The sequence below is a fragment of the Phodopus roborovskii genome, unplaced genomic scaffold (genome assembly GCF_943737965.1).
Source record: "Phodopus roborovskii unplaced genomic scaffold, PHOROB, whole genome shotgun sequence".
Lineage (NCBI taxonomy): Eukaryota > Metazoa > Chordata > Mammalia > Rodentia > Cricetidae > Phodopus > Phodopus roborovskii.
Window position 1 is genome coordinate 1,852,043 of NW_026125489.1, and position 14,504 is coordinate 1,866,546.

Consider the following 14,504-nt stretch of genomic DNA (forward strand, 5'->3'; position numbering starts at 1 on the left):
CAGCTACCTTCTATAGTGAGATTTATTTTTAAAAACACATTTAAATACATTAACTATATGCTGCATATTTTTTGGTGCATGTCCCCTCATGTGATTAGTGACCAAAGGACAACTTACCAGTCAGCTTTTCCCTTGTTGTGGGATCAAACTCCAGTTGCCAGGCTCGGCAGTCAGCATTTACCCACTGAGCCACTCTGAGGGCCATGGAGTGAGTTTCTATCATCTGTAAATAATGTTTCCTTACCTCATGAGACCTGTGTCCTTTAGAAGACAGACAACCGGTACGGCTTTACCCTTGTTTATCTATTCATTTGAGTGTTGAGACAGGGTTTCTCTGTGTAGCTCTGGCTGTCCTGAACTCGCTCTGTAGACCAGGCTGGCCCTGAACTCACAGAGATCTGACTGCCTCTGCCTCCCAAGTGCTGGAGCTAAAGGCGTGCACCACCACAGCCGCCACCACCTGGTAGCTTTTCATCCTTTTAATTACAATTCTACTTCTCAATCCTGACAGCTCAGCACAGGCCTATGGGATGGCTGCGTTCTCAGGGGTACAGCTTTCTCTATCTGTGGGTGATCACACGGAGGAGAGCAAAGGCAAGGTTGTAGCTGAGTGATTTTGTTTGTTTGTAAGAAAGTCTCAGCGGGTAACCCTGGTTGTTCTGGAACTTGCTATGTGCGTGCCAGTCTTGGACTCAAGAGTTTTGCTTGACTGCTTCCTCAGTACTGTTATTAAAGGAAGGTATGAGCCATCACGCTCACATCCACAGACCTGCTTCGAAACAACAACAGACACACACACAGGGAAAGGGAAAAGGGAGTGCTGAGGGCTCTTTACTGCCCCTGCTCTGTCAGGCCACAGCACTGAGAGGGCACGAAGAGCCGCCAGGCAACTCCACCTTGCAAGCTGGACAAGGACAGGTAAGCGTGCTATGTGACACAGCCGGCACTGCAGTTGGTTTTGTCGAAGCAACATTCACACGTGTCTGCACCAAGAAGCCGACTCTCTGCTTTTAGGGTTGAAGGTGCAATGTCCACACCCTGAAGGGTGTTTCAGAGGACTAGATGGACAGAAAGGAGGGCAGCATCTCGACTCAGTTCTGGACGTGACTCACCCAGCTCAATAGCAAGGCTACAGTGAGTGGCAGAATTAATGGGCAAGAAGGAAATCTCTGATAGGGACACAAAAGCCCACAGCTGAGGAGCAGTTTGCAGTTTGAGAAGCACAGACCCAGCAACTATGAGAATTGTATATAGGAAAGGGGAGGGGCCAGAAAGAAAAGGTTAGGAAAAGCTATGTGCACAAGCGAAGGAAATCTCCCTAACCTATAGAAACCTTCCAGCAACTGTGGAACTGGACCCATTCAGAGCCTGTAATCCCACTCACACCCACACCAATCGTCAACAGAGACAGTGATTGATGCCCAGTGACAGGTTTTTGCTTTTTTTATATTTATAAACAAAACCAACCTCCCCCCAGTAACTTCCCAAACAAACAAAAAACCAGATTAAATAAAATGTACAGTGAATACACCCAGCAAACATCTGTATGTGCAATTGAATACTGTGTCTGTTACTGTGGCACAAACCCCAAACAAACAATATACAGTGTTCTGGGGATGGGGGTCCCAAGTTTTAACTCTGTGGGGTTTGGGGAGACAAGATGGGGGAAGTGAGAGAATGGGGAAATCAATTTACTTTTCTTAATTCTGTCCATATAAATATATTCATGAAGACCAGAGAGGGAGGCTGGAAGGTGCGGAAATGGGGGAAGGGGGAGTGTGGGACCCTTTCAATTCTACTTGACCAAAAAATATGAAAGAAATTAATTCCATGGTGGGAGGAGATTTAAAAAAATGGCAGAAGAGGATGGGAAGGAGGAAACTGAAGGGGGCTGCAGGGGAAAGGGACCATGGCAAGGGAGTGGAAAGAGTCCCGTGCCAGTGTGAGACTCTGCTTCTCTCTTCAGCCTTGAGGTGGTCGACTCCGGCCCAGTTCTGCCTCGGCCCCCACTCCTACTGTACCAGCCTCCCTCCCCCATTCATTGGGAGCTGGCTCGCTCCAGGATCCTCAGGTCGTAGTTCTTTTTGGCCACTCGAAGTTTGAAGCGACTCACAGAGTTGTTGAGGCGAAGGGAGGCGTTCTGGGCGGCCAGCGGGCTGGGGAACACAGCCACTATAGTGTATAAGGCAGCAAGGTCCGAGTGCCGGCCATTCTCAGCAGGGCCACGGTAGTCCCCTCCACCTGCACCAGGCGACCCCTGAGCATCCTTAAGCCACTGGATCTTGGCACCAGACATGGCAAGCTGGGTGAAGAGTTTGTCTGCCTCTGTACGGGTGATCCCTTCAGGGAGGTCTGTCACCTCCAGAACCCTCCCCAGCACTGAAAGGGGAGGGGAGGTGAAGACTGGTGAGACACGGGGCAAGGACCGAACGGTGGCCCGGTAGAGCCTGACAATAAAGCCCCACCTTCCCCATTTAACTCCCCAAATCAACCCAACTTATCCCCATGGAGACGGGGTGGGGTGGGGTGGGGCAGTCAGAAAGACACGGAACCCTCCTCTCTCTAGCCCAGAGACATAAATAAGAGGGACTGAGGGTTAGAACTTTGGGTGTCTGATCTGGGCAGTGATAACTGCCCTCCTTCACAGGGCGTCAACAGCTGTTGGGTGTGTAGTTCAAAGACTACATGCCCGGCATGGAAGGCCTGTGGGAGAAAGCTCCTCTCTCATGCTCTCCAACCCCCAAATCAGGTCTAGGATGACCAAAGGGAGAAGCCCTACATTAGGGGACTGCTTCCCGAGGGCACGGCCACTCCCATCACTGTGCTATAACAAAGGTCTATGGTGGTCTGTCTACCTCAGGCATGCTTCACTACCTTCTGCTTGTTTGTGAGCAAAGACATGCATTTACCCACTCCACGCTAGCTTCCCCACTCCACTGGGAAGGCAATGAAGGGCGTTTCCTCCCGGGTCAGGAGCCCAGCTACTCACCGACATCTGCTGTCCCCAGGTCAGTGGAGGCGGATTTGAGTGCCTGTCTCTTGCCTCTGTTTCCGTGCTTCAATCCACTCTGTCCCTTTAACATCCCAAGTGAGGAGCATTTACTGCCTCGTGTCCCAGTGTCTGCCCTAGAAGCCGAGGGGCAGCACCCCACCCCGAGGGCCCTGTCTCACCATGGAGTTAGGTTGCCCCAGGAGTGGTAACTAATACGTAAAACCTCTTCCTCTCCCACGGAGGTGGGAGTCATGAGCACAGCAGGGAGTAAAACTCTATGCTGCGCCCATTCTGTGTTTTCTCCTGAGTCCACCAGCTGCTTGAAGCAGATGGCTCACAGACGGGACCATATGAGAAGGGGAGTCTGTGGCCCCAAGGCCGATGGTGGCACACACTTACCTGGTGCACCGTGTAAGTTGACTGGCCATGCAGTAAGGGAGGGCAGATGGACAGGTTATACTGTAATGGCTGACCCAACAGGGAATATCGCCCATCACCTAGGGAAGAACAGGTGTTTTAGGAGCTTGAGTCTCACAGTGTGTCCATTATGAGATTTCAAGAGGCTATGGAGATAAATAGCAACAATACACATACTGCTCCTACCTTTTCTATGATGGGAGTGTCTATGTAACTAATTTAAGAGTTATACTATTGCCAGACGGTGGAGGTGCACACCTTTAATCCCAGCACTTGGGAGGCAGACAGAGGTGGCTCTCTGTGAGTTCAAGGTCAGTTATAGGACAGCCAGAGGTGTTGCCCAGAGAAACTCTATCTTGAAAAGTTGTACTCCTATGTGGTAGCACACATCTTTAATCTCAGCATTTGGCAGAGGTAGGCAGACCTCTGTAGGTTCATGGTCAGCCTGGTCTATATTGGGAGTTCCAGGACAGCCATAGCTACATAGTAAGATCCTGTCTCAGAACAACAAAATAAGACAAAACAAAGACCTGTATCTCTTCCTAAACTCTCAGCAGTACTTTCAGATCCCTTTGAGTTCTGGCCATCACAGACGCTCTGTAAATGGCCAGGGAAGAGTTAGGTGTAATGGTAAATGCCTATTATCCTAGCACCTGGGAGACAGGGGCCAGGCTGGCATAATGGGAGTTACTAAGACCCATGAGAGAGGCAGTGCAGAGTGGTGGACAAGAGCACACACACTTAGAGCCCGATGCCAGGCAAAAACATTGGCTCTGTAGCTAGAAATGCGAAGCTGGGGAATTCCTCTCTTAGGTGCTGTTGGATGGATCACCAAACATGGCATGTAAAGCACTTGTAGACATATTAAGTATTGTGTTGCTTACTACTCACAAAATAATTTATTTTGGAGCATTTAAAAATTTTTAAACATCTATCTCATTTACTTGTAATAGACAAAGCAAAAGCAGTAAGACTATTTCCATCTTACACATGCTTACCCCATTTTATGGATGATAAAATTAAGGTCTATGTCTAAGTTTAAGTAACTTGTTCAACATCACAAAGCTAGTTTGCCCTGAAACTCAAACCCAAGGGTTTTAGGTGAAACTCAGTGTCCACAGTTAGCACTTACTGTCCCTTCAGGGGCCCAGTTCAAGGCACACGTAAACTCACACAGGCACACGCATTAATAACAGAATTATAAAGACACCCCCCCCCCACTCCAACAGGGTTTCTCGGTACACAGCCCTGGCCGTCCTGGAACTCATTGTGTAGACCAGGCTGGCCTTGAGCTCAGGGAGATCCGCCTGCCTCTGCCTCCTGAGGCATGCCCAGCTAAAAGAATCTTAGCCAAACCCCACAGTGCTCTGACACTTGAATCTCTCTGGTCCAGCTCTTCTGTTGAATGGAAAGTTGAATGAACTTCCCTCCTCTCTTTACCGACCTGGTAGTAAACACCAGGTGTGTGTAGGAGGAGGCTGAGTAAGCCACGTGAGAGCAGCAAGGGCAGGCTTGGTGTCCTCTGCAGTGTCACATGCAGTGCCAGCTCTACCCTCCCTCCCCGCTGCGACCGTCTCATCTCCCACCTTGGAATGGAATGTGAATGCTGAGCTCCACAGCAGCCCTCCTTCATCTAAGTTCCTACCCTGTGCAGGACCCCCCGGCCGGGGGAATGGCGTGAGGACAGGCAGGGGACCGAGTCCAGTGCAGACGTTGCTGAGGCTGGTGACAGGAGAGGGTGCTGGAGACTGGGTAGGAGATGTGACTGGGCTGCTGCCCATTTGTGCGTTGGCCTGTGAAAGACAAGAGCATGTGTCACCGGCCACACACACCCTTTGGTGTGTCCCATGCCATCCAATTCACCACTCTCAAGTAACAAGGAGTCTTGTGAGAACACTCTCTTCTTCCCTAGTTTGTGTACTGTTTACTGTTCTTATTTCCAGCACTCCAGATCAAACCCAGGGCTTTACCTGTGCTAGGTAAGCAAAGAGCCCCTCACCTGCCTGACAGCCTGCATTTCTATTCTTAATACCCACTTTTGATAAACTATTCCCTTGTCTCGTCTGTGTGGGAGGCACAGCTGAAAGAAAGTATTGGAGAAACCAGACTTATTAAACGTGAGCATATTTTCTTCAAAGGAAGGAAGTGCTGACTTTGGTCACCTGGAGGTAAGTCTGGAGTGGAGGCTGTCTGATCACCTGGTGGCCCTTTGTATTCTATGGAGCCAGCTTCCCGGATGCCCCAATATTCATCCATCTTAGTATTGTTTAGGCCCTTATCCTGCACTTTGTATATATGCATGTTTGTGGAGGCTAGAGGTCAACTTTGGGTATTCTTTTTTATTCATGACAGGGTTTCTTTCTGTAGCCTTGGCTGTCCTGGAACTCATAGGAATCCAACTGTCTCTGTGTCTTGAGTGCTGTGTCCTGAATGGGATTAAAGGCCTGCACTATCACTGCCCAGCTTGGGTACTGTCCTTTAGATACCACCTACCCCAGCACAGACCTTATATGTACTAGCAACAAGATCTACCACTGAGCAACGTTCACCCCTGGACCCTCCATTTTAAATACACTCTAAGCATGGTCTTCTGATGTGTTCTGTCTCCTCTCTTAGATAATTAGATCCCTGAGAAGAGGATACACTTCATTATTCTTGTTCAGAGGTACTGTAAAGGGGCTGCATAGTCAATGACACAGACTCCTCCTGAGGGGAATCTGGGCCTTCCTCTCCAAGACAAGGTTGGAGGACTAACCTGGGGGCCGCCATCAGGATTGTACAGGTCTCCAGGCTTCTGACCTCGCTGGTCCACACTGTAGTATTTGCAGTGACTCCATTGGGCCATGGATGGATTCTGGGGGGCCTGGGGTCCATTAGGGACATTCAGTTGCATGAGCACCACACCTGGTCCAGAAGTTGACACTCCTAAGTGGTATGAAGAAAGCCGTTGTTGGGAATTCAAACTATTTGGAAGTACAGTTATCTGTGAACAGAAAAGTCAGCAACAAACCCACCCACTTGTTTCAAGGCCATTGCGACTGTGTCCTGCCAGGGATCTGAGACAGCTGCTGATCTGGCCTTGGACTCTTCCCCAACCAGTGAAGTTTGAGTGCAAGAGAGATGAGACCAGATGCCAATATTCTCCTGCCCTTCATCTGCTGGGGCATTTTGTTATGACTGGCAGGAAAACTATTCCATTCTGTCAAACTTGAGTATTGCTAAATACCCAGGTCAGATGGCTGAAATGTCTGGGGCATGGGCAGGGCTTCAAGTATATGCAGGTTTTTGGGTAAGGACTGCGGCTGAACCGGCAAAGTCTTAACTGATTTGGAGAAGATGGAAACTCACAGCTTCATTATAGGCAACTTACAAAGTACTTTTTCACCAGTGGTGACGTGATGCAACACAACAGAGGGCATGGTTTGGAGGCATGAGGTGCTAAGATATAACCACAGGGCAGGAAAGACCACTACTAAGCAGCTTAGTCGACAAGCACTCACTGAACATGTGCTGTGTCAGTCCTTACACGGACACTAAGCGCACAGGAAAAAATCCTGGTCACTGTCCTTCTAGAAAGGACAATCTATTAGCAACTCAGACATTAAGCAAAGAGTGGAGAGCGGAGTCTGAGGTGCATTCTGAAAGGTACTTAAACTCTACCCTGGAGACGCTGGGAGAGAACCAGTGCTTTGTAGAGCTCACCTCATGCTTGCACTGGATACTGGGGTGATGAAGGGTGTAGGGGAAGGAAAACCGAAATAGGAGTTTCTGAGTGAGAGTAGCCAGAAGGATGATGGCAGGGCTCAGAACCTGCTGAAGGGTCTACTGGGAAGGATCCAGTCTTCCTTGCGTTAAAAAGAAGGTAAAGAGTCAGGGGGAAGCAGTTTGATGGGGGAATAGGTAGGGCTCTGGTTCTACACAGGGGATTATAAAGCGTGATAAGTTTTCTTTTGACTTTCCAGCTGTATTCTTGCCGGGGCTGAGCTGGCATGTAAGGTGGTAGAGAAATGGGGTTACTGGGATTTCCAGCTCAGAAGCTACAACACTGCTCTTTTCACGGTTTGGTACTTCAAGGTTGCCATGGCCACTATGATGGTAAATGCTATGGCTTCCGGGTACCAGCCATGCTGGGAGGGGAGTGCTTGCTCAGATAGTGTTGGTCATAGGAAAGTAAGAGGAACGTTAGGAGGTCTCAGAGAGCAATACAGGAGACAGAGAAGCTACTTGATTCGATTCTCTGGCCCATGTGTGAACCCCAGCCTCTAGGGTTTATTAAATCAGAGAGCACAGATTCTCAGTGCAATAGGCTTGGATCTTCCTATCCCCTGCACAAAGGGGATAGGGTATTCATGAATGTGGAAACCACAGTTGTGTGTTATACATTCATAACAACACTCCCCTTGCTACAGCTGCTCTGGGCACTTCGTTTCTCCATCCTACCAGCCCAACGCACGCCAACACCCTTTATCAACAACAACGCAATTGATCTTATTCAAGCTCCTCATTGCATCTCGAGGGGCCAACACACACACAATCAAATCTACAACTCTTGTAGAAGGCAGCTCATGATCAGAGCCTAATGCCGTGGGCTAGGAGAGGTGGGGCATGTGTCAGAGAACACAGTCAGGACAGAGGCAACCTCCTCAAACCAACGCAGACGTGGCGCTCCTGGGGGCTCAAGGCGAGGAAGGAGGACACAGCACTTGTGTTACTGTGTCTGGTTCCAGCGCAACAAAGCCAATACTGCCAGGAGTCTTAGTTTGCAGCCTCTGATCTGCACTCCCCACACTCTCCTCCCCTCTGGCCTGGAGCACTGCTCCTTCACTCAACCGAGGACACAGAGCACTACCCAAGTGATGAGCTGGATTTTATGCTTCTCTTCCTCGAGCCAAAAGCAGGTGGCAGCTGTTAACTGCTGAATTGTCCCCACTTCTTAATGGACATGGCAAAAAAATATAAAATAAAAAATAAAAAATAAAAGAAATTCCACTGCCCAGTGATAGTGCCTCCTTATCACCGGGCTAGGGAGAGGAGCTGGCTAAGAGTGGTTGGAAGAGAGAAAAGGGGACCGAATAAGGAAATCAATTTCAGCTTGAGAGCTAAGAAAGGAGAGGGGACGTGTGAATGGCTTTTTAAGTGGCATCATTAAACCTGGGCAGAAAGGTCGATTGGGCAGAGCAAACCACATAAATACAAGCAGATGACATTTATGTCTGGCAGAATTGGTTTTCGCTTTTTGTTTAGATTTTTTTTTCTTAGCTCACTGAGAGAGAAGGCTGAAAACTGACCAGGCTTCTCCCTTATCACCAGGCACCAAAATCTATGGAAAGGAAATGAAGCCAAAACTACAGGACAGAATCAGTATCTTGGCTCCCCACCCCACCCCACCCCACCCCACCCCACCCCACCCCACCCCACCCTTTTTTTTTTTTTTTTTTTTTTTTTTGGCAAGGGAGAGGGAAATGCGAAATGGACAAGGACACTCTCAGTTCTGAAAGCCCTGAGAGATGAGCCGGGGAGAGAGAGAGGCTATTTCTGTGCACTGCAGTGACCCTGCTGCCATGTCACTCACTTTTACTTCACGTGTGTGCGCATCTTCCCCAGCAAACCCCCATGTAAAGCTCAGGGGGCCTGAGAGCTGCCCTCTCAGTGGGAGACACAGTCCCCTGGAGTCACAGCCATCTCTAGCATTACAGTGGCAGAGTTAAGGCTCAGGCCTCGAGGTGAACTGGACGTCTACAAAAAGGTATTAATAAACCTCAACAGTTGTTCCAGGAACAGCCAATCCTAATCCCTGCCTTTATTTTTGGAAAAGTGACCATGCTGCTACATGACAGGAGGGCGGGCGGGCTGACTGTCCTCTGAAGGTGACAGGGTGGTTTTTGTGGACTTCTCCTGTCCAGTTAACAGTAACTGGAAAAGAAAGTAGAAGAAACACTTGTTTCTTTTTAAAATTTCCTTAATTCCCACGGGCAGGTATTTACAATTTTAAATATTAGTTGTTGCGTGAATATCATCTCTTAGCACTGGTAGGGCAGAGGGCTCCACCGTCTGGGAAGGGTACAAGTACTGTCAGAAGTTTCGAATCAGCCTAAACAAGAAGAAGATACAGCTGGGGAAACTCCAAAGCAGCAAGGAAAACCGGTGATGCCGAGGGTTTCCTTACTCCCCTGACTTGGGGAGCCCGGACCCCTTCCTTCTCTGAGCCTAGCTCTCTGATGTTGCCGGTGTCCAAAATAAGAGACTAGGTCAAGTGAGTAACACAAAATCATTTTCTATTTCTTTGTTTTGATCAATGTAAAGATACTTTACATTTGAACAGCAGATCACCAGAGGCCAAAGAGGCATGCTGACATACCTACCACACACAGGATGCCAACAACACACGTGCAAGCGCGTCCTCACACACAACACGCACTGGTCCTAACGGTCAGGGAGGCACCCAGCACCATCACAGTACACTGCTTCCACAACTTCCACTGAGAATCCCAAGGCCAAGTGCCCTGGGCAGACAGTAAGAGAGCCCACTCACTCATGTAATGGAAGGGGATGAACGTAAAACCTTAGCTTGTAAGAAACCCATGTTTGGTCTGGATGACACCAGAGGTCATGGCACTTTGAGGGTGACATAGATCATGTCTTATGAGCAACAGTAATTCTGTAATTGCCTCAAAACACCAAACAATGAGAGTATAAAAAAACCTTAGTGTGAGTACTTCATTCTAAGTGGGAAAACCAGCCAAATGGCTCACCCTCACCAGAAGAGGGCGCACAATGTCCCCCAAGCAAAGCAGAATGGGGAGGGCTGGAGGGTGAATTACAATTCAGAAATCCAGTCTAAAAAAAACAGGGAAGAAAGACGAAGAAAAGGGATTCCATCCCTAAAGCCCTGAAGTTTCCTTAGCTGTACTGTGTGGAGTGTCAGAGAGGGAGGCAAACAAGGGCAATCACCCTTGGCGTGCTGCAGGGCAGAAGCGGGACCTTCAGCTGGTCAGCGGAAAGCCACTTAGTCCCTGGGCAGAGAAGGATTGGGTGCACGAAGCCTCCTGGGATCTGTCACTGCAGATGAAGCTTACAGGGCACCAAGTCAAAAGGACCCGCGCTCCAGTTCCAGGGCTATGATGGCCTCTGGTAAGACATTCACCAGAGTCTTAGATTCCCTTACAGGTGTGGTCACAATAAGAACATCACAGTGGCCTGGCAGTGGTGGCCCATGCCTTTAAGCCCAGCTCTGGTTCTACAGAGCGATTTCCAGGACAGTTAGGGCTAAACCTGCCTCGAAAAACCAAACAAAATCACATGTATGTGGATGTACACCAAAATCTGCTAAGCAGATCCATGACATTTTAAAAATCATTTCTCAAAAATTTTTTTTTCACTTTCCCAAGAGAAAGAGAAAGAGCTGTCTAAAGGGTAAATGGGTGCAGAATATGGAGGTAAGGAGTTTACGACAGCAAGTGCACTGGTGTAAACACCCACACACGTACACATGGACTCAGACAGACAAAGAACAAAGGACCCAGAGATATAGCTCAGAACCATCATCTTTCTAGATTAGCCGCTGAGTGTCAGGATCGAGGCATGCACTCTACACTCAAATCAAGACTTAGGTCTCTGTGGTGAGGTCACAGCTCACATCTGAACCCCCAACGCTTTACAGTGTAAGCCCTTCAGTAGTGTATGACCCTGCCAGTGCCCAAGCCCTCCCCAGATCCCTTACCCTCTTACCTGAGTACTGCTGTGGTGGGCTGCAGGGAGAGGGAGACTGAGGCATCTGGTACTGCTCAGAGCCAGGAGGCTGCAGAAACCCCACAGGAGGGCTGGGAGATGAGAAGAAAGGAGGGGTGAAGGGACACAGGGGGAGGCATGGCCCCTGGCAAACAGCTGCTGCATCCTAAGCTTCCCCGGTGGGAAGCAGCAGCAGCTACAAGCCATTCCGAGACCAATTTGCCATGTGATTTCTAAATTCACTGATCAGTTCAAACTTAATTATATATATTTGTACTTGATCATCTTTCAATTAGGAAGCTGCTAATCAGTGCTAAATGTGGGACGCTAGCAGCACAAGCTCTTCTCAGCAGTATGGAACACAAAACACCTGAGTACATACAGAGGCCTTAGAAAAAGGATGGACCAACAAACACATGTATGTGTGTATGCACACACAGGTATTCTCAACAGGATAGGCCACCAAGTATGGAACACCAAGCACACACATATGCACACATACAGAGGTCTTACAAACAAGAGGTACTAAACAAGCCAGGGTCAGACCCACAGTGCTAGAAGAAAGGGGTAAAGCTACTAAGGGCGAATGCCTGAGGATGCACAACACAGTGATAAACACTGGGTATCACCTAACGACAAACAGGAGCAAAAACATGGAGATATACACATAAAACGACAGATAAACACAGACTGGAGATAGACACACAGGAACACATACAATTCTACTTCAGCCACATGTCTATCCAGCTGTGTGGCTTTGGGTAGGTTTGTTAAGAATCCTACTCGAATCTCATCCATTTAATTAATTAATTAACTTATTTATTTATTTAATTTTATTTTATTTTGAGACAGGGTTTCTTGTGTAACAGTCCTGGCTGTCCTGGGACTTTCTCTGTAGACTCACAGAGATCAGCCTGTGATCAACTAGAGATGGGAGGCAAAGGCAGGCGGATCTGTTGAGTTGGAGGACAGCCTGGTCTACAGAGTGAGACCTTGTTTGGAAAAACCAAAAGAACAAATAGACAAAAAGAAACATAGAAAGAAACAACAAAAAAAAAGGTAGCAGGCTAGATTATTTCTAAGATATCCCTTTCTCTGCGATGATCTGTCCTCTCTCTACAGTAAGAAACAACTATGTACGTATACTGTAAAGCTGGTTCTTTTAATGATGCTCAGTCCCTTATCTCATAGCTCTGAGTCCCGCTGACTGAATAACAAGACCTGGGTCATTCTAATCTGTCTGGGAAGCAGGCAGTTTCTGCTGAGCTCTATAAACATCAAACCCTAGCACCCAATTCTGAGGCTGGATTCACCAGTCTCAGGCTGGCTACCATGCTGTGACCCTAATGCTTCTGACTCCCAAGTGCTGGGCAGCACCTGTGCCAGGACACCAATGGGGTCTTAAATCTTGCATCCCTTAGACCAGTGGAGAAAAAAGGACAGTTGGCAGTTGCTGAAGGCCAAGGGGAGATTCGGCCCGGCTCTCTGACAGTCCTCACCTTGTGCCGTTCTGCTGAGCTGGTGGGATCATGCTGTAGTATACGGGCACACCCCCTGCTGGGAGGCCTCCTTGCACAGACTGGCTGGCAGGGACCAACATGGGCTGCTGGAAAGGCGGCTGGACCACATTTTGTGAGTCACTGCCCACTGGGACCTGGGTGAACAAGAGCATGACTAGGGGTCAGCTTACCGAGCTCACCCACAGGCTGCTCATCACCAGCCCAATACAACTCCCTTCCCACTTTTAGGGTCTCTTCCAGTACTCCTCCTCTGCCCAAAGCAAACACTCATACAGACACTGAAACCTCTCCCTTCTTCACACACCACCTCAGACACCAGACACGAGGAGAGAGCACTGATCTCCTCTGGACTGATTCCGGGGTGCACACTCCTTATGTGACTGTATGAAAAGCACAGTTTAAAGACTTCTCAACTGTCTGTGTTTGCTTTGAGAAGAAAACATCCCTCGAAGTTCTAGGGAGAAAAGATGGTCTCAGTATTGGAATCTTAAGTCTGATGACCCCGAGAGGTTGTCCTTTTCGATTCACAAGGACCGGGTGCCCTTCCCGAACACAGGGGACACACACCTGGTAAGAAGGCAGTGGAGTGTACTGAACCACCAGGCCTTGCATCTGGCCTCCCATGCTGCTCCTCTGGTTGCTGAGCAGGCCCTGGTTCTGAGGCTGCTGGACCCCGAGCATGCCTTGGTAAGCCGTCTGCTGCTGGTTAGGCATCATGGGCTGCAGACCTAAGGATGGGTAAGAAGCTGTCAGTGTAAGTGTTCCGGAGGTCACCCCCGCAGATCTAACTGCCTCCCTTCTATTCCCACACCAGCAAATCTACTTACCAGGCTGTTGAGATGGCTGAGGCAGCTGCTGACCACGCTGGGGGCTATAGGCCACCGGGTGAGAGAGAGGTCGATATTGCTGGTTGGAATTAGGATACTGTCCAGGGGGGTAGTAAGAAACCTGGATCTTTGGTCAGAGGAAATAGATGTGAGAGGTCTTTTTAATCCAGTCTTAACATCTGCAAATTACTGTAAGCCTCAGGGCTGATAACCAGAAATTTGTAAATGGAGATATTTTGAGTTCACAATTATAGGGTGACTATACAAGTTTGAAATAAGTCAGGACTTGTGTTGTGCGGGAGGGAACTCTTCTGGTGGAATGGTAACTGTCCACGTGTGCAGTGGGGGTAGCATCCTTTCGGGTCTGTGTCAACAGAGGAAAGGAGGGCTGTCACCCTGAACAAACTGGAGCAGTGACCAAAGGCTAGGGAAGGGGCTGCTGACCTGTTGAGGGGGCTGCATGTAGCCTTGGGGTGGAAGGACGGGCTGAGCAGGTGGCGCATGGCTGGAGGCGGGATAGTTGGAAGTAGGGAGGGGCTGTCCTGCAGAAGCCATGATGAAGCTAGGTTGTTGAGGATGCTGGGAAATAAGTGGGGGCTGGAACAGAGCTGAGGATGGATCAGCTGCTTCCGTAGAACCTTGGCGGCTAAGGCTCATCTGTCCAAATGGGTTGCTGAGGTCATCTGCCTGTTGAGAGAGGAGAGGACTTTAAGGACCGAAGCTGTGTCAAACCTCACACATTTGGCTTCAAAACAGAAAGACAGACAAACTGGGTGTGGTGGCACACACGTGTAATCTCAGCACTTGGGAGTCGGAAGCTCATCAGTCCACAATTAGCTTCAGCTTCATACTAAGTTCTAGGCTAACCTCAGCTATGCAGGCCTTGTCTCAAATGTGTTAACCCTAAAGAGAACACAGAGACAGGAAGTGCACTGTTCTACCGCAGTGGCTCTCAGCCTTCCTAACACCGTGACCCTTAACACAGTTCCTTCAGCCATAAAATTATTGCGTTGCTACTTT

General features: G+C 48.9%; 1 protein-coding gene across 9 annotated transcripts in view; it reads right to left on the reverse strand.

Annotated features, from left to right (window-relative positions):
- Positions 1 to 1,675: 1,675 nt before the first annotated feature.
- R3hdm2 (R3H domain containing 2) overlaps positions 1,676 to 14,504 on the reverse strand; it is an 88,568-nt gene continuing 75,739 nt past the window's right edge. For all 9 annotated transcript variants that reach the window (XM_051176114.1, XM_051176110.1, XM_051176113.1 and 6 more), the window contains 10 exons: positions 13,929 to 14,171; positions 13,485 to 13,611; positions 13,225 to 13,385; positions 12,637 to 12,791; positions 11,138 to 11,229; positions 6,165 to 6,334; positions 5,055 to 5,202; positions 3,392 to 3,489; positions 2,990 to 3,074; positions 1,676 to 2,379 (listed from right to left, as the gene is read on the reverse strand). In XM_051176114.1, the coding sequence (XP_051032071.1) occupies positions 2,039 to 2,379; positions 2,990 to 3,074; positions 3,392 to 3,489; positions 5,055 to 5,202; positions 6,165 to 6,334; positions 11,138 to 11,229; positions 12,637 to 12,791; positions 13,225 to 13,385; positions 13,485 to 13,611; positions 13,929 to 14,171 (1,620 nt within the window). In that variant the 3' untranslated portion in view covers positions 1,676 to 2,038. The remainder of the gene's footprint in view (positions 2,380 to 2,989; positions 3,075 to 3,391; positions 3,490 to 5,054; positions 5,203 to 6,164; positions 6,335 to 11,137; positions 11,230 to 12,636; positions 12,792 to 13,224; positions 13,386 to 13,484; positions 13,612 to 13,928; positions 14,172 to 14,504) is intronic.